This window comes from Manacus vitellinus, unplaced genomic scaffold, assembly GCF_001715985.3.
Source record: "Manacus vitellinus isolate BGI_N305 unplaced genomic scaffold, ASM171598v3 scaffold_3_pilon, whole genome shotgun sequence".
Classification (NCBI taxonomy): domain Eukaryota; kingdom Metazoa; phylum Chordata; class Aves; order Passeriformes; family Pipridae; genus Manacus; species Manacus vitellinus.
This window is the reverse complement of record NW_021940535.1, coordinates 21,652,569-21,677,193: the sequence shown is the minus strand read 5'-3', so window position 1 is coordinate 21,677,193 and position 24,625 is coordinate 21,652,569. Positions and strand designations below refer to the sequence as shown.

General features: G+C 35.7%; 1 protein-coding gene across 5 annotated transcripts in view; it reads left to right on the top strand.

Annotated features, from left to right (window-relative positions):
* Nucleotides 1–1,096: 1,096 nt before the first annotated feature.
* The window catches only part of TAX1BP1 (Tax1 binding protein 1), a 48,663-nt gene continuing 25,134 nt past the window's right edge, over nucleotides 1,097–24,625 (top strand). For all 5 annotated transcript variants that reach the window (XM_029961747.1, XM_029961746.1, XM_029961744.1 and 2 more), the window contains exons 1-4: nucleotides 1,097–1,299; nucleotides 11,444–11,546; nucleotides 14,630–14,817; nucleotides 16,055–16,213. In XM_029961747.1, the coding sequence (XP_029817607.1) occupies nucleotides 1,123–1,299; nucleotides 11,444–11,546; nucleotides 14,630–14,817; nucleotides 16,055–16,213 (627 nt within the window). In that variant the 5' untranslated portion in view covers nucleotides 1,097–1,122. The remainder of the gene's footprint in view (nucleotides 1,300–11,443; nucleotides 11,547–14,629; nucleotides 14,818–16,054; nucleotides 16,214–24,625) is intronic.

Here is a 24,625-nt window from a genome sequence, read left to right as displayed (position 1 = left end):
TATGCCACACACTTGGCAGTTACTTCTTTGAAAATGTGAATTTGCTTGGTCAGTATAAAATTACTTTTAACATCAATTGCAAGAATAGGATGGCTCATCTTTCTAGAAGTGTTAGATACATAAGGCCAAAATCCTCCTGATAGGAAATGTTTTGACAGAATTGCGATTGTATCTGGAAATCAGACACTCGAAGCTTCTCAGTTGCCCGTGTTCTATTTTTGGCAGATATTGCCGAATCTGAGGAAAGGATGTTCTTGTTCTGCTTGTGAGGCATCTTGTGTTGCTGTAATTTGTAGCACTGTGTATCCTGAATGAGGTGGTGAATGGAAAGCATGATTAAAAGCTTTTGCAGTCCCAACTGATTAGTGTTAATCTGTCAAACTGCATGCATACCTCAGTGTTCCTGCTGTCAATGCAGTCCATTGTTTATGGAAATGAAGCCAAACGTGTGGAGCTGAGAGCATGTTACAGTGAGAATAGTAAAAGATGCTCATGGACTGCTGAACGGTGGCAGAAGAAGTCTTTTGAAGAAGAAGCAGGGAAAATAAACCACCCAAACAAACCCCTCCTCTTTAGATAAACTTTCTTGTCTTTAAAAAAGGTCTTAAAATGGAACTTTGATACTTCTACTGAGAGGGGAAGAAAAACTTCATATATAAAAATCCTGTGAAAAGCACTGAGCACTACGGATTCTGAGAAAAATGTAAAGCAGGGAAACTACAGAAGTTTTGTTTCTCCTTCTCTACCATGTCTAGAACCATTAAGAATCTCTCATTGAGTTAGAACCTTGCTTTGTTTTCCTATCACTGCTTTTATTTTCCACTTTTTGCTGCTGTATCTGAGATAGAATACTGGGGGCATTCAGCTAAACAGCGGTTTCTCTCCATCTTGATGTCATTGCTGAAATGACTACTCTTTTATTCTGAGAGGTGATTGTTTTGGAATGATGCTGAGTCAGTGCACTTTGGTGAATTTAGTCTATGGCTATCTGTTTTTGGAACAGGGGAACCAGTTGTTAGGTTTTTCTGTCTTGTTTATTTCAACTAGATTAATTTTTGTAATTTAACTAATTTTTCCACTATGTTGAAGTAGCAACTTCTACAATTTCGTTACAGATCAATCATGTCATCCTTTCAAGAAGTTCCGTCTTCAACTAACACTTTGCAGACTTCCAATTTTGCACATGTGATTTTTCAAAATGTGGCGAAAAGTTATCTTCCAAACACACATCTTGAATGTCACTACACTCTAACCCAGTTTATCCATCCTCATCAAAAAGATTGGGTTGGCATTTTCAAGGTAAGTGAAGCTTGTTCTATTGCTATTTTTCAAATGTTTGCTCACTCTCTTACTGGTTAAAATAAATAAATCCCAACAACATAAAAGCTCTCTCATAAACTTTTAAAGTTGAACATCACTTAAGTGGTGTGTTGATTAAGTGGTGTGTTAGAGTGTAAGTTTTGTAACAAAGACCAAACTGGAGCTGAAAACTGGAGCTCAAAATGAGTATGTTTAAGATCAACTGGAATAAAGGGAAGGTGTGATGTGGTGCTGGTGTGCAGAATTAAATGGAGATGATTTGAGAAGAGGTGTGTGCTCACCGAGTAATATTGTAAACAGGACTATGTGAAGAATATGATACAGAGTTAGTGTGAAATGTGTGTGGAAAGAATGAAAACTAAGCTCGAGATATCCTGATACACATCCCTGATTAATTGTTCTTGCTAGAACAGGCTGAACATTATAGATCACTAAACTTGTTCAAAACAGACGCTTGAAAAAGGTGGAGGGTTGAGGCCACTCCTCCAAAGGTATTTGGAGATATTTTTAAAGGCTAGTAAAGCTTCATTAGAAGAATGGGATTAAAAATTCTTTAATTCTTATATCTGCTTCTATTTAGGACCTTGATCTGTGTTTCTTTGTCAGTATAGCTCCTAATAGATGATGTTTATAGTCTTTATTTGTGTGGCTAATACAAGTTTTGATTCAGCCTTTAAAGAAGTGATGCTTTGGCAGTGGAGAGGGCATAAAGGTGACAGACTAGTTTGGTACTGGAGGACCTTTCCTGTAGAACTGTGTCCACTATTTAAAAATGTAAATGCTTGACTTCATTATAATCTACAGATTATCAATGCGTTGTTGGTGTTTATTCAAGATAAATTACTCCTCTGCAACATAAAAGTACTGCACTCTATAACAAAGCAGAAGCATTTTTAATGCTTTGTGCAGTGCCTACAGTCATGAAGTTGTGCGAGGGAGGTATCAACTTACAAGCAGGCACATTTCTCTAGTGGGAAGGTTTTAAAAATATGTGTATATATATCTTGATTATTTGCAAATTTTTGCAATTTGTGTAACTGAGCACACTTGAGTATTTAGCTAATGGCACTAATGAAACTTTAAAAACAATCTGTATCAAAACTTTAGAAGAGTGCTGTTCATATTACACATAAGCATCTTGAAATTATTTAAATGTAACTTTAGAAGTGAATGTAGTGACTTTGTCTTTTGGTTTAAGTGAGGGGGGCAATCAGACAGGACCCTAAAATTACTATGTAGGAAAAATTAAAAAGAAACATGAAACAGTTTTTTTGGTGACTACATGAAATGCTGTTTACAATGTGCAGCTATCTGATTTCATCTTGACTGTGATGATAGCTTTCATAAACTGTTGAGGTATGAGTTTTTATTTTACTTTAACAGTGGCAGGGAATACAACTTTAGCAGTCATTTGAGGAACATCTTGAACTGGCATAAGGTATTACTACTGCTGACAGAAACATCTTTTAAACAGGGTGTCTTATTTCTTGTACTTCCTCTCCTTTACGTGAAACAAGATCTTGTATAATGAATCAAATCAGGGAATTGATTGAGGTTAAGACCAACGTTTTGTGACTGGATTTTTTAACTGGAATTCCCCAACTGAATTTCCAGTTCACCTAATTCTCATCAGCACAAGGGAAGGAAGCATTGTAAGATGGGAAAAGAATAAAAATGGCTTTCTTTTTGTGACTATGTCAGCTTATATAATGTGTTATGGATATACTGACTTAGTATAGTTACATACAGGGAGTTAAATGGAGCCAGCTGTCTGACTGTATCTGTTACTACAAATATGTGTATGTAATGTTTACAGTAAAATAAACTGTGAAAGTGTAGTTGTCTTGGGACAGATAATAGTCAGAAGTTGTACTATACTGTGATCTGAGTGTAAAAATGAGTGACTTCTAGAGAACTGATTGTTCATGGACAAATAACAAACCACCCGGAGGTGGCTTGAAAACTGATGAAAACGGGCAGGGGTTTTATAATTTACCTCTCTAAAACATGTATGAAGGAGAGAGGCATGTTTATTAAAGTGATTCTGTGATTGAAAAAAGAAGGCAAAAGCAAATCTTGACTAATTATGAGAACAATAATTAATGACCTGTAGTATTGGCCTAGTATGGAAGGAAAGAGGGGCTTCTGTGAGAGAGCTCAAGATGTAGATTCACAGACTGTTCATGTAGAGGGAATAAAGTTCACCTTGTCTTTTTGAAGTGCATGAATTGCTTAGAAAACAAACCTGTTTAAGCTCATGTCACCTAACCTTTGCCTGAAATTGCACCGAAAGTAACTAGTGTTGTAATAGTGAATACTGGACAGAGGGAAAAGGCACCTACTTTAAAATAAACAATAAAATCCCCCCCCAAAAACAGTGGTGATTTCCAATTTGTACAGAAAATAAGTAAGGAATAAGGTCCTCCATGCCTCCTGTGAACCTTGTGTTGGTTTTGGTTCTGATGTTGATTTTTGTTGAAGGGGACAGCTTCAACTGTATTCTGTCCTGTTAGATAGATAAGAATTTTTTTATTGAACTGAAAAAAATCTATAGGTACCTTTTTAGTGAATGGTTTTCATTTGTAAGTGCAAGTACGTTTCTTCAGCAATGATCACTCGATTGGTTATTTATATCCTTATATTATTGTCCCTGTTTTGCTAGTCCAGCTGTTAGCACAGCTGCACAGTGAAATGGATCAGCAGAGTGATCTGCCAGGAAAATACAGTCCTTCCTCCGTCAACCTTTACGATCTTATTCCAAAACTGGTTTGGTTCTTTAGTTTGATTGCTGTGTGATGCAATGGGCAACTGTGCTGGCATCACTCTGATGGAAACAAGGGGACTGGGAAGGTGCGTTGTAGATGGGCTATGGCTACTTTATTGGCGTGGCTGCATCATAGAATGACAATTTAAGCTGCTTTTTCAAACTTTTTTACAATTCTCTTCTGAAGAGCAGCTTACTTTTAAGTTGCAGAACTTAACAGATTCTACCAACTTTCCTGTGTATGCTGTATATAAAATGTGATTTTTTTTTTTTTTGTTCCCGGTGTAAGTTGCTAAATGTTGAATTTCAGTAATACTGAGCATAAGGCATTTTGTGGTGGTGGTCATGGGTTTAAAACTGTTCCCAAGAAGGTGTTCATAAACTGGAAGACTAATGTTGCATATAGGAGAATTATTTCAGATATACCCATTTCCTTACAAACTAGACGTATCTAAATGAATACACTAATTTTGGGATTGGACATCTGGCAAAAACTTGGAGATGTGGGAAGTTCTGAATATGCAGCTTTTATTATTTTTGTATATATTCATCCTTCTTTTTCTTACTTGTTCCCTATAGGAGGGGAGTCAAAGCTAGGTCTTGACTCAGTCTTCAAATCTGTTGTCTTTCATTGCACCTCTGTTTTTTTTGCTTTTATGATGTTCTGGAGAGTCATCTGTAATCAAATGTGAGAAGATCTTGATCAGTTATGTCCTTGCTTGTTACTGAGGAAAAAAAAAAAAGGGCATTTTTTCAGAGATCTAATTCAGAGGTTTAATAATTGGCATGCACATCCTGAGCCTGAGTCCCTGTTCATGTAGGGAAAACTAGAATTTCAGATCAACTTTCCTTCTACTGAGGGTTTCTATGCAGAAGAATCTGATGGTTCTGAGTCAAAGGCAAGAAGACTTGCCATTCTCAATTGACTTCATAGAAGATCTGTACTCCGAGAGTGATCCAAGGCCAGTATCCTCTCTTTGTCTCTGCTCATGTCTAATTAATTAAAATCTGGAGAGGTCTTGAGAGTAATCCAAATCTAAAAGAGGAAAAATAACTAATGTGTGCACTACATCTGGCAGCAAAAGTGGTCTGTCTGTAGGTAGTCCTAATTTCCGGCCAGGGAAGTCTACATATTGTGATATATTTCACAATAAAGTGAATAATCATATGGCTGAATGATATTTTTGCATTATAAATGCATAATGTCCAGATTTGCAGAAGTGTTTGAAAAACCTGCTTGGTTGGTAAGAAGCAGTGCTTATCTCTCTGTCTAGAGCATATGTCTGCAAATAGAGCTGTCTGATGTTCAGTATATAAGAGAGGCAGGTTTTCTATCCATCTCAAAGGCACAAGGAAAGAATTCTGTGGGGACTATAAAGATATTGCATCAAAGGTGTAGGTGTTTGTGGGGTTATATCATAATACTTTGTGCATCTCTGAGGATGTAATTTTGCTGAGGCCAGCATGCTGGAACAATGTGTGGTATCAGCAGGTAATCAGTCTTATATATGTTAAGCTAATGGTCTTTGGTCTTGCTGTGTCATTAATTAACTATTCTGTCAAAACTTTTCTGTTCCTCAGTTCTAGTTGATATATTTTTCTAAGTAATCTGCATTACCATTCCTCTAGGATGTTGACAAGTTGTAGACATGCTTTGGTGTTGACTCTCTCAGTGTACCCCTAGAGAAGGAAGGGAAATGTTTTATTTCTTACTGTCCATGTTTTTAATATCCACACCTTAAAAATTGTGATCTGATGTTCTGGTAACTTAACATATGGAAAAATTGAATAACCGGAATTGGGAAGATCTTAGTAACTTATTTGAACACAACGAGTGCCTGCTTGCTCTGAGAGAGCACTCAGTATTTAGGACATCATACCTGAGCTACTGTTTGTGCATCAGGACAGTACCTGTGTCTACATGCAACTTGATTTCTCTCTTTTCAATGTCCTCATCTATAGCAGACCTCAGAATTAAATTGTCTGTGGTCAAAAACATTTGTAACAGTATTTGACTTTGTATTTGATATACACTTAAGGAAATAGCTTGGTGTTTGTGTTTTATAAAGGCAATGTGGATATGTCTTTGTATAGTACTCTGGGTTCTTTAGTCTTTTTTGGACTGCAAATAACGGTACAGCTTGTGTGAGTCATTTCAATATCCTGATTCTGTTGTAGATTGATAACTAAAAAACCACAGCAATTACTTCCATATATTGAGATCACGTTATGAAGTATAATACAACATCTGGATGTGTTATTGACCATATGCATATAGAAATACTATTTTTCTGGCACAGAATCGTCACTGCACAGCTGGCCATGATAGATACAAGAGTGTGCAGTGGACAGTATGTCCTGTTGTTAAAATAGTTGGGAGTAGAATTATTGGAATTCAGAATGTTTTGAGAATTGCTATATTTGTGAGTTAGAGTGATTCTGTTGGTTTCTGATTTACCTTCTTTGGAAGGACATGCAAATAATACTTGACTTAAAAAAAAAAATGTCCATGGCAGCATATTTGCAGTTGCTATACTAGATGAAGAGAAGGATAATCTGGGTTTGTGTGATGTTACCTTTGATGAGAAATTCTGCCATTTTATTCCAAATGTCATTAATTTTCTAAATATATTTGTTACAGTAGGTTTGTGTGGTCAGAGTGGGGCATGACAAAGTAGGCAGTAGCTAGTAACAATTTTGAAGTAAGAGACTGTGCTAATTTATTGTTCTCATGAGATGTGATAGTAAGGGAATAGTTCACTTAAACCCCACCCACCCCTTTTTAATACATTTTCATACTTATCTCCTAAAGTAAACTATAGCTTTTTTTCTCTTTGATCTGTCATAACATTTCCTTGGACAGTCATTTACATATGTAGCAGGTTTTCTTTTAGAGAATTCATATTGTTTCTATATTTATTTTGATTTATACCTAATAGAGAAAGTTGATCCTACGGTCTAGGCACGTGGTCAGTGTCATTTTGACACATTCCTCTGAACTATGAGGTAGAAATACAACCAACAAGAGCTGATCATAACTTAGGATCCTGATAGTACCTTGATATTGCAACAAATACCATATGTTTTCAACAGCCCAAGTTGAAAGATTGCCTGTATGTGTTTGTAACATTTAGCAGAGATGCCTTCTTGAGGTCTGGGAATAAGAGAACATAGTAAGATTACAGGCTTTCACAAAGAGTTTAGAGTGCTTTGCAGCCATCTTCTGCCCACGAATGTCTCAGCTTTAGGGCTCCTGTTGTATAACAAATTTTAATCTCGCTGTGAGTAGCGAGGTGATGTTTGAAGTGAGGTCTTAAGTGTCTTGGTCTGAGGTAAGGGAAAGTTGAATGTATTATAAGGGGATCACAGACATACTAAAGACCTCTAAGGTTTAATTTTATTGTTTACTTATTTTGAAATACCTGTGCCTGAATGTTACTGAAATGTACTTAGTACTTTAATAAGTATTTTTCCTCATGTCCAGCTTCTGAAATTTTTTTGTACAGTTTGATCCTTTCAGAACTGGCATCTAGATACCATTGTTTGCTGGTGATGCTTGTGTTCAAAAGTATATTGCATCAGTGTTAACAGGTGTCAGTGTTAACAGTTAACTCGCAGTAATTTTGCCTGGTATGCGCTTCACTGCCCCTAGATGTTTTAATTTTCCCATCTGTTAGTTGTCTCAGAAGAGCTTGATTTTTGTAGCTGCCTGTAGTGGATTGTTATATACTACAGTAGCACAAGCACTACTGTGACTTTCAAGTAATGTTACTTTAACTCAGGGTTATGGCCCAAAGGAGCCTGCTTGGAGAAATCACTTCTTTTAATACTGGGCCCAATGGCATTTTGCTTAGACACTTGTGTTATCTGTGGTTTGAGTCAAAATAATTGTTTCTTACTGTGTGAAACATGTCAAGGCTTTTCACTTACTGTTGTCAGTAGTAATTATACTGTATAATGTACATCCAGAGCCTTACCTGTTGTCTGAAATTTTGCTTCTTTTGGAGTTAGCATATTGTATTTTTGCAGTACTTTGGGTACTTTGCTAAATTACTTTCTCAGATATATAATTTGCCTTCTGAATTACAAAAAAGGCATGATTTTTACTCTGATAAGCTTTGTGGTTGGGGTTGTGTGACCTTCCCCCCCACCCTCTTTTGCTTAATTGGGTTGTATTAGTTATTTACAGTAAAGGCCCACTGATTATGCTGAAGTTGGTTCAGCTAAACAAGTGTTTCCTGGGTTTGCTGTTTTGTCCTGCTGATGTTGTATGGGTAGGTCAGGCACTGTTAATGCAGCAGAATGAATACTGCTGTTCTTCCAGCTGCATAGCAGCTTTCTGAGGCCAGGAAACAAAATGCCAAGTGAGCTTCCCTTGCAGTGGTCTTTCTTTAAAGCACTCTGTCTCAAGACTGAGTTAACTGACTTTACCAAGGCATGATAAAAGGAAAGAAATTTAACAAAATGCAAGAACAGGAAAGTGTTTACTTTTCATGTTCATCTGAAACTTAAGAAATTAAAACAAAGTTTGAAATAACTTTTACACTGCAAACACTGCAGTTGTAAGGCAGAGCTTTCTTCTTAGAAAAGCTTATGTTCTTTTTAAGAGGAATCAGAGGAGAGTTGGAGATAGAGTGAAATAAAATGGTTATTATTTTTCCTAAGTAATATATTTGGTAACTCATTGTTGCCATACAGACAGGCACTCCCTCCCCTGTCCCCACATTTATTTTCCTATGCAGCAACTTTTCTTCAAGCTATTTTGTTGAAATGTACTGTGGGTGAAATGTAAATAGCGGAAAGCTAATCCCACTGTGTGGCATTGCAGTAAGAAAGGGGCTTATATCTGTTGGGCAACATAGAAGAGAAAACTTTCGTGATGACTATATGACTATTTGTTAGTATAAGGAAAACCTGTCTAGTGTGAGTGTTACGGACAGTTGAGTTGTCCTCACTTGCCCAGCCAAATTGCAGAGTACTTGGTGCTGGACTCTTAACCTTTACCAGGCTTTAGCTTTTCCACTGTGACTGCAGTGTTGGTTTATATGACTGAAAAGTGTTTATTATTTCCTAAATTGAAATAAGCCTTTTTACTTAAAAGTAGAAAATGGGAATATCATGAGTGGATTACTCTGTAATGGCCTGTTAAAACTTTCCATTTTATGGAGGGAAAATTAAATAAAGTGTGGTTTCAATTATACATTGTTTGTACATAATAACCGAATCTGGATATGAAGCTTTTGTTGGATACATGATAGTGTAGTTGTTGGTTTAAAAACATGGGTTGAGAGGGTGAAAGTAGGATTTGGTTTCTGGATTATTAATCTGTTGGTTAACATCTGGAAGGAAAGCAAGAGTGTTGGCATTTATGCACAAGTTTCTAATTTAAAAATGTGTTTCAGAGTAGAGTTTGTGAGAACTAAATGTAGAGAAATGGAGAATATAAAAGAATATGTTGAGTATTAGATCAGCAGATGCTTTATTTCAAGTTATAAAATGGATTTTCTTCTTTCTGTTGGTTTAGGGAAGTTATGTCATCTAAATCTTATGTGCTCTTTTGACTAAGAAATAAGAATGTTTGTATTTTTCGAGTTTCTATCTCCAAGCAGAAGGTTTTCAGAGTTTTCAATGAATTCCTTAAAAAGTAATGGTACCAGCACAGTCAGTCAATGGGATGACTGCTGTGCTTATCAGATGAACACCATGATGAACTGGAGTTTATACTTCACAAGTCTTGCATGTAGTTTGATGGGTTATTCTTCTTTTTCTTCCTCTGAACTTCAGAAGGTTTTGTGTTGGAGTTCTTCTATAATTTGCAGTGTTTGTGTGCTTGAATGTGGATATTGTAATGTTTGCCATTGCCCATGCCAGGTTTTTAAGGACTAACAGACTTCACATACTCCACTTGGCTCAGAGAAAGTTTCCCAGTGTGTCCCATAGAAATTTTTTGTTTATTTAAGATTTCTGATGTTAAGAAAGGACTACTGTGCATTTGTTCCAGCTTTAGCACTTTGACTGGAACTTGGTTTCATTTTTGTAGTTGACTTTTTGTTGGCTGTATTGTGTTGGGTTTTTTTTCCCAACTGATGTGTGAAGTTAAGGTTTTAAAATTTAGTTTCATATTTTAATACATAAGAATGGATTCTTCATTGCAAAATGGAACTGTTAACTTCACATGAGGCCTAAATAGGAATTAATTATGGGTTTCCACATCTTAACTCCTCCATGACAGTATACCCAGTTACTACTACACTGTACCACACCTAGCTTTTGACAAGGTTTTTTGTTTTTGTTTTTTGGGCAGTGGAATAAATCAGATATTCTTCTCCTTTACCATTATACTATTATTAATAGCCATTGCTTTACAGTAGCAGCTTTGGCTTTCCATTTAACTTGCATGTATTTCAAGCCTGTTGGAATATGCATCTTCAGAGGATAGAATCACAGAATAGCCTGGGTTGGAAGAGATGTTAAAGATCCTGTAGTTCCAACTCCCCTGCTGAGGGCAGGAACGCTGTCCACTACACCTGATTGCTCAGAGCTCCATCCAACCTGGCCTTGAATACTTCATTAGATGAGCCATTCACAGGTTTTCTGGGCAACCTCACTCTATACAGAATTGCACTCTTAGGAAAAGTCTGAAAGCAAAGGTTTGTTGAAGTTAGTGGGAAGACTGCACGGACTTAGCTGAGTTAGGTTTTCATGCAAATTTGTTTTTTCCTTTGCAGACATGGTGTGTGTGTATGAGAGAATTATCATTCCAGTGAAATGCTGGTCTTTAGTATTGCAGAAGTTGTCCAAAAAATGCTAGTGTGGCCCTGTCAATTTTGGTCTTTTCAGTAGAAGAGAAAGCTGTTTTTTCTTTCCTCCTTTTTGTTTTCTGATGAGCTAGTTGGACTGTGGAAACAAAATGGTCAGCATTGACAGAACTTACACTGAGAAATTCTCGCTATAAAATTAAGAATTAATATTTTTATATTTTTCATAAAGTAATGTATCTTTATAGAAAAAAATAATATAGCAAATAGTAGTTTAATGTGTAGTGAAAACTGTCTACTGTTTTACTTTATATAGACCCTTTTATTGCCTTAGACCCATTTATTGCTTTAGGTAACAAGCTTAATAAAATTAATGCTAAATCTTTGACATGCTTGTTAAATATTCCTGATTTGTAAACATTGTTAAGTATCTTTTTATTGCATGTTGAAGCAGAAATATGCATAATACAGTATGTTGCAAAGGCCAGACCATGATACCTTAACTGTGTATAGCAAATTCTTTTGCTTAATGTTTTATTCCTCTTTCTTAATGTTTTATCCCTCTTTCTTTTTGTTGTTGTTGTGGTTTATTTTATTTTAGGTTGGTTGGAGTACTGCAAGAGATTATTACACCTTTCTTTGGTCACCTATGCCAGATAATTATGTGGAAGGATCAACAGTTAACTGTGTGCTGACTTTTCAAGGTAAGTGTAAAGCAGTATCTATCTGTATTTTCCAGCCTACTCAGCTTTTTAAATACTGATCTGTTCCTTTCAGTGCTGAGGGTTGTATAGCAGTTCTAGACTTTTACAAAGATAAATTGGAGGAGAATTTTCCACGTTTCACTGTGTGAAGTACAGTCTTATTTTAGATGTCAAGGAAATTGTAAGGAAAAGTGACTTAGTATATTTTTTACATAGTAATGGCCAGTATTCATGGCTGATAGAGAAGCTCTGTTGGAAACTCTTAAAATACAGATAGTGACTTTGTTTAATCATCAGCAGGCATTTTTAATCTTGGCATTTTTTAATGCCTTGTGTCTTTACGTTGTCTTTAGTCTCTGGACTTTAGACATCATTACCAATATTAAGTGATTGTTGTCAAAGAATAAATGATGGTTTGGTGAAGGTTCAGAGAAGTCACAGAGTTGCAGAGAACATTTTACAGTGAGGAATTGATGGAAATACCTAAAGTTTTTATGAAAAGAATAAAGAAATAACCAGAAAATGTTACACAACTGTACAAATCTATAGTATAACTGAATTTTCAACACTGTGTGCAGATCATATCCTCTCCCTCCTCTTTGCAATCTCAAAAAAGTAGAACAAATAAACAAGGAAGATCAAAATTAGGAAATAGCTTCTGTATAAAGGTGTGGAGTTACAAAGGTGAGAGCCACACTCTTCTCATTAAATGTAAAAAGGGACTCTGGCTGCAAATTGTGACCTGGGAGGTTTATGCCTGATGTTGGGAAGATCCCTTTAACCAAGAGTGAGTAGTGCAGCACTTGAACAGGTATCCCGGGTTTGGAAGGATGAGAATTCCATACAGTTGTTTAGATGCGGCCACGGTAGTCTCAAACAGGTGCTAAAAACAGTCTCTGGAGTGAGAAACTGGACTAAGTGATCTTCCATACTTCCTTCTGCCTGATTTTTCAGCCTGGGAAAGAGAAATAATGTGAAGTGACTTATGTCTTCATTGTTTATATTTAAATAAGTAGGAACGGTTGATGTAAGGTATCAAGTGACAGGTTCAAAATGGAGATAAAGATGATACTTTTCTGACACAGTCAATGTGCAGAACTTGTTGCCACAGGACATTACAAATGTCAAAAATATATGCACGTTCAGAATTTTGAGTGAAAAGAACACCTCCAGTAAACTTTTAAAATGCTTTTCTGCTTGCAAACAGATTTTTAGGTACCGTTTTATCTTCTTTTTTACTTCCTAGAGTTGGCTTTAGTATTTGTGTGTGTGTGTGTTTATTGCTTAAAGTAGATAGAAAAAAATAAGGATTGAAATCCTGAAGTGATGACTGTATTAGCTTGTTCTCTTGTTAAAGCTGCAGATAATGATAGTTTGGATGAGTTCACTGTTCTTTGTATTGAAACTAAAAGTGATCTAGAAAGTAGGACTCTACATGCCATTATTAGTCCTTTGTACTTAAAAATTTTACCACACATGAAGCAACTGGGTAACTCTGTCCCATCTCTTACCTTCCATGCTGAAAGACCTCCACTTTTATAGAGCTGCCAGATCGAATCTCCATTCAGACAGTCTCCCCGTTGTGTTTGGCAAGATATTTTAATGCGGCTAACGTGAGATCAGTACAGCTTCCAGGAGCTTAATTATCTGAGCTAAATAGTGAATGTTGTGCAGCATGCTTTAAATGTTTGGTTTTTTATATCAAGTAGGTGTGCTGGAAGAAAATAAGCAGGAATCTGTTTTCTCCAGTACACGTTAGATACAAGAAAAAAGACTTAGAGTAGTTTTAAAACCAGCTTGTCTGAATCAATATTAAAACTTGCTGGAGCAGCAAGGTAGACTGTTCTGAATTTTTTTCTGCGTAATTGCATCTTACTTAAGCACTGAATGAGATAAACTGAGTGGTATATAGGAAAGTGTAGTCAGGTCCAAAAGTATGAATCTTGAGGTTAAAATGCTGTTCCCGGAGCTACAGTTAATAAAGTATAAGACTAATTAAAACATGAATTTCTCGATACAAGTGCTGTCCATACAGCACATGTAGTGTTTTACCATTTGTAAGAAAAGTAGCTAGGAGTACTGGGAAAAGACTTCTAGGAATCCAAAATAAAAGTTGGTGAATAGAAATCAATTATAAAATTAGAATGGAAGAAGATTGAGATGTGGTGAAATAAGAACTGAAACAGGTGACATCAACCTGCTGGACTGAAAATCTGGTGAAGATTTATTATGCTAGTATCATACTCAGGCTGGCTAGGATGTCTGATAATAAATGTTCTGAATAAGACCACATAGTTTTCTTACCATTAAACTGGGTAACGTGTGGTTTTTGCAATTACTACTAAAGGTGAAAATCTCATTAGTTCTGGAAATGTTTGTTTAACATCCCCAAATATTACTGTGTGAATTCAGGTAATACAAGAGGCTTGATGTAGAAGCTTCAGTGGGTAACAGTTCAGTGGAATAGAAATTCTTCTGAAGTAATTTGCTTGCAACATGCAATATTACATAGCTAAAAGAAAGAGGATTTATTCTTACCTTGTAAAGTCTACAAGAATTTTTTTTTCAATTTTAAGAGTAAGTTCTTTGTTAACAAACTCCAGGCTCCCCCCTATGCCCCCCTTGTCTCTGGTGTTATCCATTCAGAGAATTGCTATGCTTTGGCATTTAAAAACAGCAAAAGTAAATTGTGTTTGCTCCACAAAAAACCCCAAAAGGAAGATGGTAAAGTTACAGATGTCTTGTCATGGCATAATATCCTGCCTTTGTCTGTTGTATTTGATTGCATAGGTATTTGCCAAAAATCACTCACTCTTTGTTCTGTAACTTTACAATGGTTACATATAGCACCTATTGCCTAACACTATTTTGCATTTATCTTAAAAGCTAGGAGAAACTGTGGGGGGATGAGAGTGACTAAATAGGATGATTTTTCCTTTCTGCTGTTTTGATGGTTTATCTGTGCCTTACTGAGGTAATGAGCATGAAATCTGTAAGTCAGACATGATGTGGTAATCTGTTTACAGACAGAGACTTGTAAGTTTGTGTAGAATGTTTCTTCAAATATGAATTTATTTTGATAGGATATTATTTACCAAATGATGATGGAGAATTTTATCAGTTCTGTTACGTGACTTACAAAGGAGAAATCCGTGGAGCAAGCACACCTTTCCAGTTTCGTACCTCTTCTCCTGTTGAAGAATTGCTCACTATGGAAGATGAAGGAAACTCTGATATGTTAGTGGTGACCACAAAAGCTGGACTTCTTGAGGTTTGACTCAACAATTCTTAAAATGTTATTTATTTTTTTAATATATACATACTAAGATATTAAAGAACAAACCAGAAGGAAAAGGCCTATGTATGTATGGGTAGTGTATGTATTTCAAATGCTGGTTCTACAGTATTTGACTGGAGTTCAGAACATTTGCATGTTAAGTGAATTGTGATTTTAAACTGTATAGCACTAAGCATGGACTGGGAAACCCTAAGAGTAGATACTGCCCATCTCCAACATCTGTACTCACCAACTAAGTGGAAGGGAGGGAAGATACCCTTTGTGTGAAATGGTACTTCTTGTAAGAAAAAAGAGTTACCAAACCAATACTTTTATTTGCACACAAGTTAAGAGCCCTGGAGACTAAGCTGAATAATTGCAGGTGCCTAAGTATATTAGAGTAGCTCTTGTTTTATTTAAAGCAGTTTTTGATGTGTCATGGTTTTCGCTAGAGGGATGTGGTTGGACTTGTGTGCTTACATCTAGAGTCAAGGTGTTTCCATTTGCTTCTTGATGTTTGTAGGCTGAACTCCACTTAAACCCAAAAAATTAGACAAAATAAGAAACCCAAACCAACTTTTGTGTGACTTGCTTCTTGGAAAATTGCTCAGTACAGTTCCTTTACCTTGCCATGCATCTGAGCATGTACATGCATGTATTTGATTTACAGTTTTCAAAATTTAGGGATAAGAGAGTAGAGAGATACATCTAGCATATGTTTGCTTTTCAGATATGTACTCATAGTACTAAAATTAAAAATAATTTTTCAAATGTGTGTTATTATCTTGGCTTATAGAACTGTAGAATGGTTTGGGTTGGAAGGACCTTTAAAGTTCATGTAGTCCAACCCTGCTGCAATGACCAGGGACATCTTCAAGTAGATCAGACTGCTCAGATCCCCATCCAGCCTGACCTTGAACGTTTCCAGGGATAATTAGCTCGTCCACAGTTACTGTCACTTGGGAATAGTAAAGGCATTTCATTTAAGGAGAGGAAACTTGAATATAAATCAAGACACTGCAAAGTGTGCTATCTAATGGTACTGTAGTACTATTCAGTTAAAGCAGTGAAACTTCAGAAATTGGAGAATAAGGGGAAAATTGTAAAACAACTTAGCCAGAGAACACACAATCTGCTTCTGCTCAGACACTGGAGTAATTTGTTATCCATTTATTTGATAAGAATGAAGGGGAAAAAATTACCAAACTCCTTTATTTTTGTTTATTTACAGTTTAAAATTGAAAAAATAATAAAAGAAAAAGAAGAGCTATTAAAGGTAACTTCTGTTCTGGAAAAGGAAACAACACAACTCAGAGATCAAGTTGAACGACTGGAGAAAGAACTTAACCATGAAAAGCAGAGATGTGACCAACTGCAAACAGAGCAAAAGGTTAGTTGTTTAACTGATTAAAGCTGACTCATAATGTCTGTAATACTGCTCTTTCAAGAACCATTTAAACTGTGTGAAAATCAGCTATCAAGACCCCTCAGAAGTTAGATAGACATTTACACTAGAATAGGTCAGTTCCTATTAACCTCCTGCCACTATTCCTTTTATGTCGTAAAATGGTTAAAATATTTAAGGCTTATGGTACCAGGCTTGGTAAGATAATCGATGACAACTGTTACCAGATGTTTGACATTTAACCGTGGAATTCATAGTGGAAAGTAGTTGATAGTTTAAAGTTTGCTTACATTGATTTAAAACGGAGAAAGGCTTTTCAAGAAAACTTCACATTAGGGAATAACTACATAGAACACAGAGTATTGAAAATGGTAAATTTTGTTATGAAAAGCAAAGATTAGGACTTAACAGAGAATGCTACTGCCAGGGTATACAAAGAGTAAAAAGTAACTAGTGACTGATTTCTCTTAAAAGGTTTCACAAAGGTCTGAATATTTTCAAAGGGAAAAGAAGTACACACCTAAAAGTCATTTACAATGTTAATTAATAGCTAAAATGTAGATGTAGCCTAAAACAAAGTAAGCTTAATTAGGAATTCTGCATATGATCAAGAAGAAATCTAATACTGTAAAAAAGGCACCAAAACATTGGACCTAATCTATTTTTAAGTTGCTGCTTTTTTAAAAAAAAACCCAACTTTTAGAAGAAGATTAAAAACATGTGGGAGGGAGGTGGTGACATGGACAAATTTGAAGTAATGAAGCCTATATAATTTAGCTGTGGACAGCAGTTAATAGGCTATTTCTGAGTACTAGTATGTACATGTCAACAGTCCTTTTTGATACACCTTTAATAGGAATCTGTTGAGGGAAGTTAAAAATGTTGATGCTTTGTAGAATACTTTTAAATAGTAAGTGAAGTGGACTAGAATGTTGGGTAAGGAGAAAAGAAAGGATAAGATCTTGTTTAAAAAAGAGTTTTTCCTAGTAAAGAATGATTTGAATTTCAAATGTATGGGAGAACTAGCTTAAATCAATAAAACAAGAATTTAATACTTATAAATATGCTTTTCATGGATTTGTAGATCACAAGTTTGGTGGATAAGTCTAAATGAGTTACACAGATACCTTTCATTGTCACTTGAGGCTCTCATTTAAAAAAATATTTGAAAGCAAACTGTCAGTTCTAACCCATGTTAGCTTTAAAATTCCATTTTGGAAAAATTTGTGAAATGGGATTTTGATAGCTGTCAAACAAAGATACAGTAAGACTGTATAGGAACAAAAATGTCTTTGTACTTTCTCACATTTTATTGTGCATTTCTATAATCCAAAATAACTTTGCCTCTAAGACACCAGACCTTAGCAATTAGAATTTAATTTCAGGAATGTTTGGTTTTATTTCGTAGGGTTTTTTTATTTTTTTTGTTGTTCTTTTTTTTGCCTTGTATTTTGATGGAGAGCTGACACATTGTGAAGAACTTCTCATTTGCATTTAGCTGAGCTATAAGTAGGTGTCTGATCTAAGGCTGATGCTGCTCTTTGCCTGTCTAGAATACTATGGAAGCTTTCTAACTCATGCAAAAGTCTCTAAGACTTTGACGCGGTCTTATTTTACATCTTTTAGGTTCTGTTCTCTGTTTTTCACTTGTTTAAAAAAGAATCATATCTGCTGAGTTGAAAAAGTTTTAATTGGTTTATATATATAAGCAGAATATAGATTGAGTGTCATTCCTGAAAATTAAACAAGAATCTACCAAGTCAGGTACAGGCAGTCAGCATTTTATTTATCAGAAATTTTAATAAACAATGTGGCTTTCCAGTCTTAAAGATGACTTCCCTTCTTGCTTTCCTTGCTTTCCCACCCCAACACATGAAATACAGCAGTGGGTCACAGGATTGTATAATCTGTCTTTGCTGGGAACATGTACAGTGCATTAATGGATTGATTTAAAGACTCCTGAGCAGCAGTTATGCAGCACTCAGTTGGATTACAGTACTTAGTTTTTATTTTCCTCGTGGGTTGTTTAAAAAATAAAACAGCACCCAAACTCAAAACCCCAAACAAAACAACTGTACAAAACACCTCCTCCACAACCAACCACCAAAACAAACCCTATAACACCACTCCCCCAACTCTCCCCTCCCCCCCAGCTAATCTAGTCAACTTCATGTGATGTGAATAATTGTTATTGGCAATAAATCTGAACAATGCATTAACTTGGATATTTTTATATAAGACTACCTTTGAAGTGCTGAGTAATCAGAATATTTTTGTATTTTGTGTAGTAGCAGAGTCTTCACAGGTGCTTAGTGTGAGCCAGGTTGCTTTGGCTTGGCCTGTGGAGCTTTTTGCCTTTAAGTCTGAGAATGGTTGTTTTATCTAAATAATTATTTTCTTCTTTTATTCCTGGTTCTCTTTTTTCACATAGATGTGGATTTTTATCTATGTGCTAAACTTTTAATACATAAATAGATAAAAAGTGGAATCGATGAATTTAAAATTTGTATTTTTTAAAATATTTAACTTAGGTAAATGTTTAACTATTTTGAATTCTGTTGAAAAAATCTTCCAATATCTTTTAGAGCCTATTAGACTGAAGAACAACAATTAATAAAACAAAATAGCCCATATGAGAAAATGCTATTATTGTAAACACTGAATGCAATTACCTTTGTAGTTTGAGGCAGGTATAACTAATAGAAATCTATTTCTGTTGAAAGTAAAGCTAAGCTACATTTAACACATGTAAAAACTCTTAACAACATAGAATGGTTTTTTCCTTTTTGCAACTACTTCCATCAGGAAGTTCACAGATATATTTCTGCTTGTGCAAAGAGCCCTGAGAAAACCCCCATGGTAGTACAAAGTACTGTATTTAAAAAGCAGTAATTTCATGTGTCAAGGAAGTGGATATGTCTGTATAGACACATGCATTTGATTCTAATTGCCTGCAGAGCTCTTTATGCTGCTAATGTATTGGCAACTACTATTTGGTTATTACCCTGGAGTTATGAACCCCTTTATACGTAACACTAATTAATCTGCTAATTTCTAAAAATCATGCTTAGTTTCCTCATAGCAAATAATATGGTTAACTGAGCTCATGTCTTTTGATCAAGTACAGTGTTAAGCTACCTTATGTCTGTAATGGAATTGAACAGAATGTGAATGGTGTGGTTAGGGGTCACAGTATGTAAGTTAACCTTACTGTGGTAGAGTGTAATAAATAAAAGATAGATTAATGATGGAAAAGCTCGGAGTTCCTAATATGAAAATGTTTTGTTAGAACAGTTCTCTTAAAATCCCCTTTTCATTTTTATTCATATGCATTTAGACTACTTTCATCATTTTGGTATTAATTTTTATCAGTAGTAGTTTGGTTCATTGAGCCATGTCTGTAGAAGCATTGATTTCGTGATATAGACAGGAGAGTTGTTGACAGAACAATGCCACAGCTATATCCCAATTAGTGCTTCCCTCCTACTCTTGATTAAGTGATCTTTCTTCCCCACCTAGTTACTCTCAGAATTTTGTGGAGTGGAACTGTTGTCTTCTCAATCTGCTTTTTACCTAGTTGGGATGTTTTGCAAGTCATTCTGGAAAATATTAGGAAGAAACAAGCTGAAAGCAGATCAATCTTTTAAGAACATGGCATAATAAGCAATCTATTCAGGTGTGATACAATCAGTGCTCCATGAAGCTTGAATACTGGGCTCTATGCATGTTTTTAAGTAGTGAAATGATTCCTCCGTTTTGAGTTTTAAAGACAGTTCCTGTGTTTTGGCACTTCAGACTGTAATGGCCATAGTAAACTACAGATTTTGATTTGCCAAAGTACCCTCGTTGTTCAGGACATAAATAATTGTTTGTTGCCTTCTTAGTAGCCATCTCATTTCCTACCAAAGGTAGGAGGAATAAGTGCATTTAAGACATAGAGTGATAATGTACTATTAGAGTTCTTGAAGTGCAGTTTTTAATACATGTTATGTATTATGGCACTGTGAGTCACTGCTTGTCTGTGAAGGCTTTTGGGTTTTTTAGATTTTGTTTATTTTTTTTAGTGTTTCGTTGCACTGGAGTAAAAAAACCACCTATATTTTTGTGTTCAACACATGAATGATTCTGCAGACATTATTTTCTCATGTTATCATTGCCAACATCACAGAAAAAAGTATACTTGCAAGACAGACAGCTCTGCATTAGTCAGTGTTTGTGCTCAGAGGGAGTGTGCTCTCCAGTCCCACTTCTTTAGTGTACACTTAGGGTTACTACCATTACGTTGTGGTAACCACCCTCCCGCTGATACTTGAGATATTGTGGAACTTGGTACAAATTCAGTCTTTTTTTTTTTTAAGATTAATCTTTTTCTCTTATCCAATGGCTGCTTAACGCAAAAAAATCAGTTTAGAGAGGGGGTAAGTGGCCTTTTTTTCTCTTGCCCCCCAGCATGCACACTTTCTTTAGTCTTCTGAAAAGGGCTGCCGTATTTTCAGTTAGACAAAAACATAGCAGTCCTTTGCAGCAGTTTCCGTGCCAGTTTAACCCTTCCTGGACTTTTTTTCCCCCCAGAAGACATTAAATTTGCTCTTACTGAGTGTGAAGATTTAACTTAATCTATTACTACTCTGTGTGGGAATTAAAAGTAAATGTGAAATTATGGGAAATGTTTCAGAAATGTCACATCTTTTTCTTACAAACTTCTGTTAGTTTTTCAGAGTTAAATCTTTTTTTACCATGATAGTGTTCCCTGATAGCATACTTTTGTTTAAAAGCATGCTGTATATACAGCTTGCAGTCATCATCATGGCTGGGCTTCACGAACGAAGATTTGGGAAAGGCTCTACCCACGTTTGTTACAAGCGCGTTGGTGGCTAAAAAGGCCAATATGAGACAGGCACGTCTGGTTGCAAAAGGCACAGCAGAAAGACTCCTTAGGTGGTATATTCTGCATTGTCTTTTCTCCTTGAGAGTGATCCTGCGTGCGTTCTCAAAAGCATCAGCAGCGTTATAGATGGTGTGTCTCCAGACCTCCCGATTGGAGGCCAGAGTAGACCAGTTATGTTGATCTGTAACACTGTTCAAATAATTAGGTAACTACTCCCTAGGATCATTTTGCTTAAGAAGATATGTGATACATGGTTACCAGAACTGTTTCAGGTTGCTTTCAGTATTTCAACTTTTCCTTTGGTTTTCTTTTGTAAACTGGTACATATTCTATGTGTTAAATCACATTGGTATGCTGCTTTCATCTGACTGTATTTTACTTTTTCAAAAATATAAGAAAATGAACTTAAAAATTTGAACAGAAAGTGTGTTTTTATTTAGAAAACAATAACACAAATATTTCCAATCTGCATCTTAGGCATTATGAATATAAAATATACATACCTTTGTAAATAATCAGAATGTATGCGTTTTTGGTCTTTGTGTCCCCATTCTTGTGTATACTTAAACTATGTGTAAGCTCTCCAGTAGCACTGCACTTGCCTACTGTCTTAAGATTTAATATTACTGTGCTGAATGCGAGAAACGTGCAGTGGTCATTGTGTTGGTCTTTTGCTGGTCACTCCTCTGATACTCTGCAACCCCTCAGTTTTGTGGACACAGGTTTTGTGCTTTTGTAGAGAGCAAAGCTTGCAAATGAGACTTTTAAAGTCATTGGTCTCCCTCTAGTGGGAAGAGAGCGCGTCTGAACGAATTTCGTTAATGTGACGGTGGCGACAGTTCGTGTTCCTGTGGCAGTACTTTGCATGTATGTTTAGCTTGACTCAGAAGGAGGAGATTTGCAGATTGCTTGCTCATTCTTTGGTCTTGAGAACATTTGAGTAGAGTTTCTGTTATGACATTGGCATAAATTGAGGCAGAAGTGAATTTACTGACTTGATAAACTCGATAAACTTCTTTCACGCTTTTTGTAGGTTTAGTTTACCATTTAACTTTTTAAATGTGGGCTTATTCATCTGTCTGATGGAGAGTTTTAATAGGACATATGTCTAAGTTCACATTCTGCTGGCAGGTTCTACCTGCACAGTAGCTTTATTCTTTCAAGGATTTTATTCAAGTATCAGGGATTCATTTAAATTGGCTTCTGATGCCATTTTATAAGGAGAGTTTCTCTGTTTAGACAGTGAAAAAGTGCTGTTGTGCAGTGTGATATGTCAGCAGTACAAGTGCCCAGTTCAGCCTGTGTGCATACAAGTAAGTGAATTAAGGATCTTTTCAGTGTCTCTTTAAACCAGGCTCTGTTCATACTGTTCGTGTTTGCTGCATGTGAGAAAATGTGATGGTCAGGAAGATGTATTGTTTTAGCAAAAAAACAAAAAATCAACAAAAATCAAATAACAACAAACCACCCAAAAAGCAAAACCCCAAATAACAACCAAGAAACTGTCCCCCCGCCCCCCAAAAACAAACCTCCCCCCAATTTCATGTAAATTAAGACACAAATTAAACACTCAGAATTGCTCAGGTTGGCACAGCAATTACAGCACCCTGGGGTACTATAAACATCATATGAAAAGAAAACCCTGTTTTATGGTTGTAGTGGCTGTTCTATGTATGAATATTTCTTAAACTGGACAATTGAAAATTATTTCACTGAATAATTAAGTGGATTCATTTGAGATATTCTACACTTCAGATTATATATTCATGAAAATGACTTTGCAAAATCAATAGCTTATAGTGAAATAATAACATTTTTAGAAATCAACATTCTGACATGTAAGTACATGCTGCAAAATCATAGTGTGTGTAAATGCTTCAGCTGTTTGTACATTTTCATGACAGTAATTGAATGACTGATGTGACTTAGATGAACTTTTACAGAGCTAGGCCTTTTGTAGTTTTGATCTGTTTAACAATGTTAGTTGAAGAGTTAATGCAGTTAAAGTACTACCACTGTGGTATCTTAGGTTTTCAGAACAGAGTGACTTCAGTGCTTTTTAGAGCACTATTTCTATTGCAAATCATAGTCATATGGATAAAAGCTTAGTGTAATTGAGTTTGTTTGGAATTGGTTTGCTGTTTTACTTTACTGAAAGCTTAAATTTTGTTTTAGAAAGAAAAATTACAACTTGAGGTTTCCTTTCAGAACTTTGAGGCCCTGTGTTATGAGCACACTTGGATTTTGCAGTGGCTCCTGCAGATGATTCATCCTGCCTTAATTGCCTGTAGAATATGAAGTATAATGGTTCCTCTGACATTAAATTATATCCAGATAAATCAATCTAGCTGAAAGGTGCTGGTTTGTTGTTGTTGTTTGTTTGTTTTGTTAGTTTTGTTTCTAAATAGATTGTCTTATATTAGTGATTTGACCTCTTGAGTTTCAGAGCCACATAGCTCATTTTTAACCATTCATTCTTCATTATGGTGTATGCATTCTCTAAAAAGTAAAACAAGACGGCAGATACTAGCCGATAATCAAAGGGGAATGCTTTAGGTTTGGAATGACTTTGAAAAGGTGGGAAGGTGAGTAGGGAGTTTTATATGTTATGAAAAGGGAAGATGAAGCATAAAAACCCATGCCATACTGCAAGATGTCGTATCTGGAAATAGTCTTGAGTTGTATTTTTCAAGTATTTTATTCTGTTTGTTGGATCTCTCTCTGCCTTAAGTATGTTTGAAAAGTGCATTGTATGTGCTGATTTACAGGAAGGGATCTCTGTACCATTTTGCTTTCACTAGCCAGACTGTACTCTGAAATGCTTTAGTGGTGTTGCAAAAATCCGTTAGAAGTAAGAAATAAGTAAGGAAAGCGTGTTGTTCTTCATTGTTGAACATATGGATTTTTCCTGTGGTTTTCTCTTGTAAAAATGAGAATCTAAAACTTCATGGCTATTCCATTTTCAAATAGAAGATTATTAATCCTTTTGCAGGACGAGTGTATTTATTAAATGGATTTTAAACATGTTTCAAGGAAGAGCCCAGGCATGATCTTTGCCTATCCTTTAGATAGAGCTTATAATAGCTTTATGAGGTTTTCTCTCAGTGTATTTATGATTAGGTAAGACAAAACTAAAGCAACTGATCTGTAATTTAGAGCTTTTTGATGTAAAAACTCTTTTCTTTCGGCAGCTGTTTGCAGTGCACTGTAAACAAATCAAGTTATTTATAATGGCAGCTCTTCCAGGGGAGGAGAGTGTTTCATGGAATGATAATAAAATTATTTTTTAAAATAATCAGTCTTAAATCTTTTGCAATTTTAGAATAGCAGTAAAGATTTTGGAGGCCACATATTTCTTCTTGTTCCATATCTGAAGGTACATCAAGATTTTCAGAGTGGGATTTTGATTCTGGGGAAATTCATTTGAAAACTAAATTGAATTTTCTTTGTCTCGTTTTACTAGTGAGACTCCTAGTAGTTACAGGAATTTTTGTTTTGGTAGCTTTTTG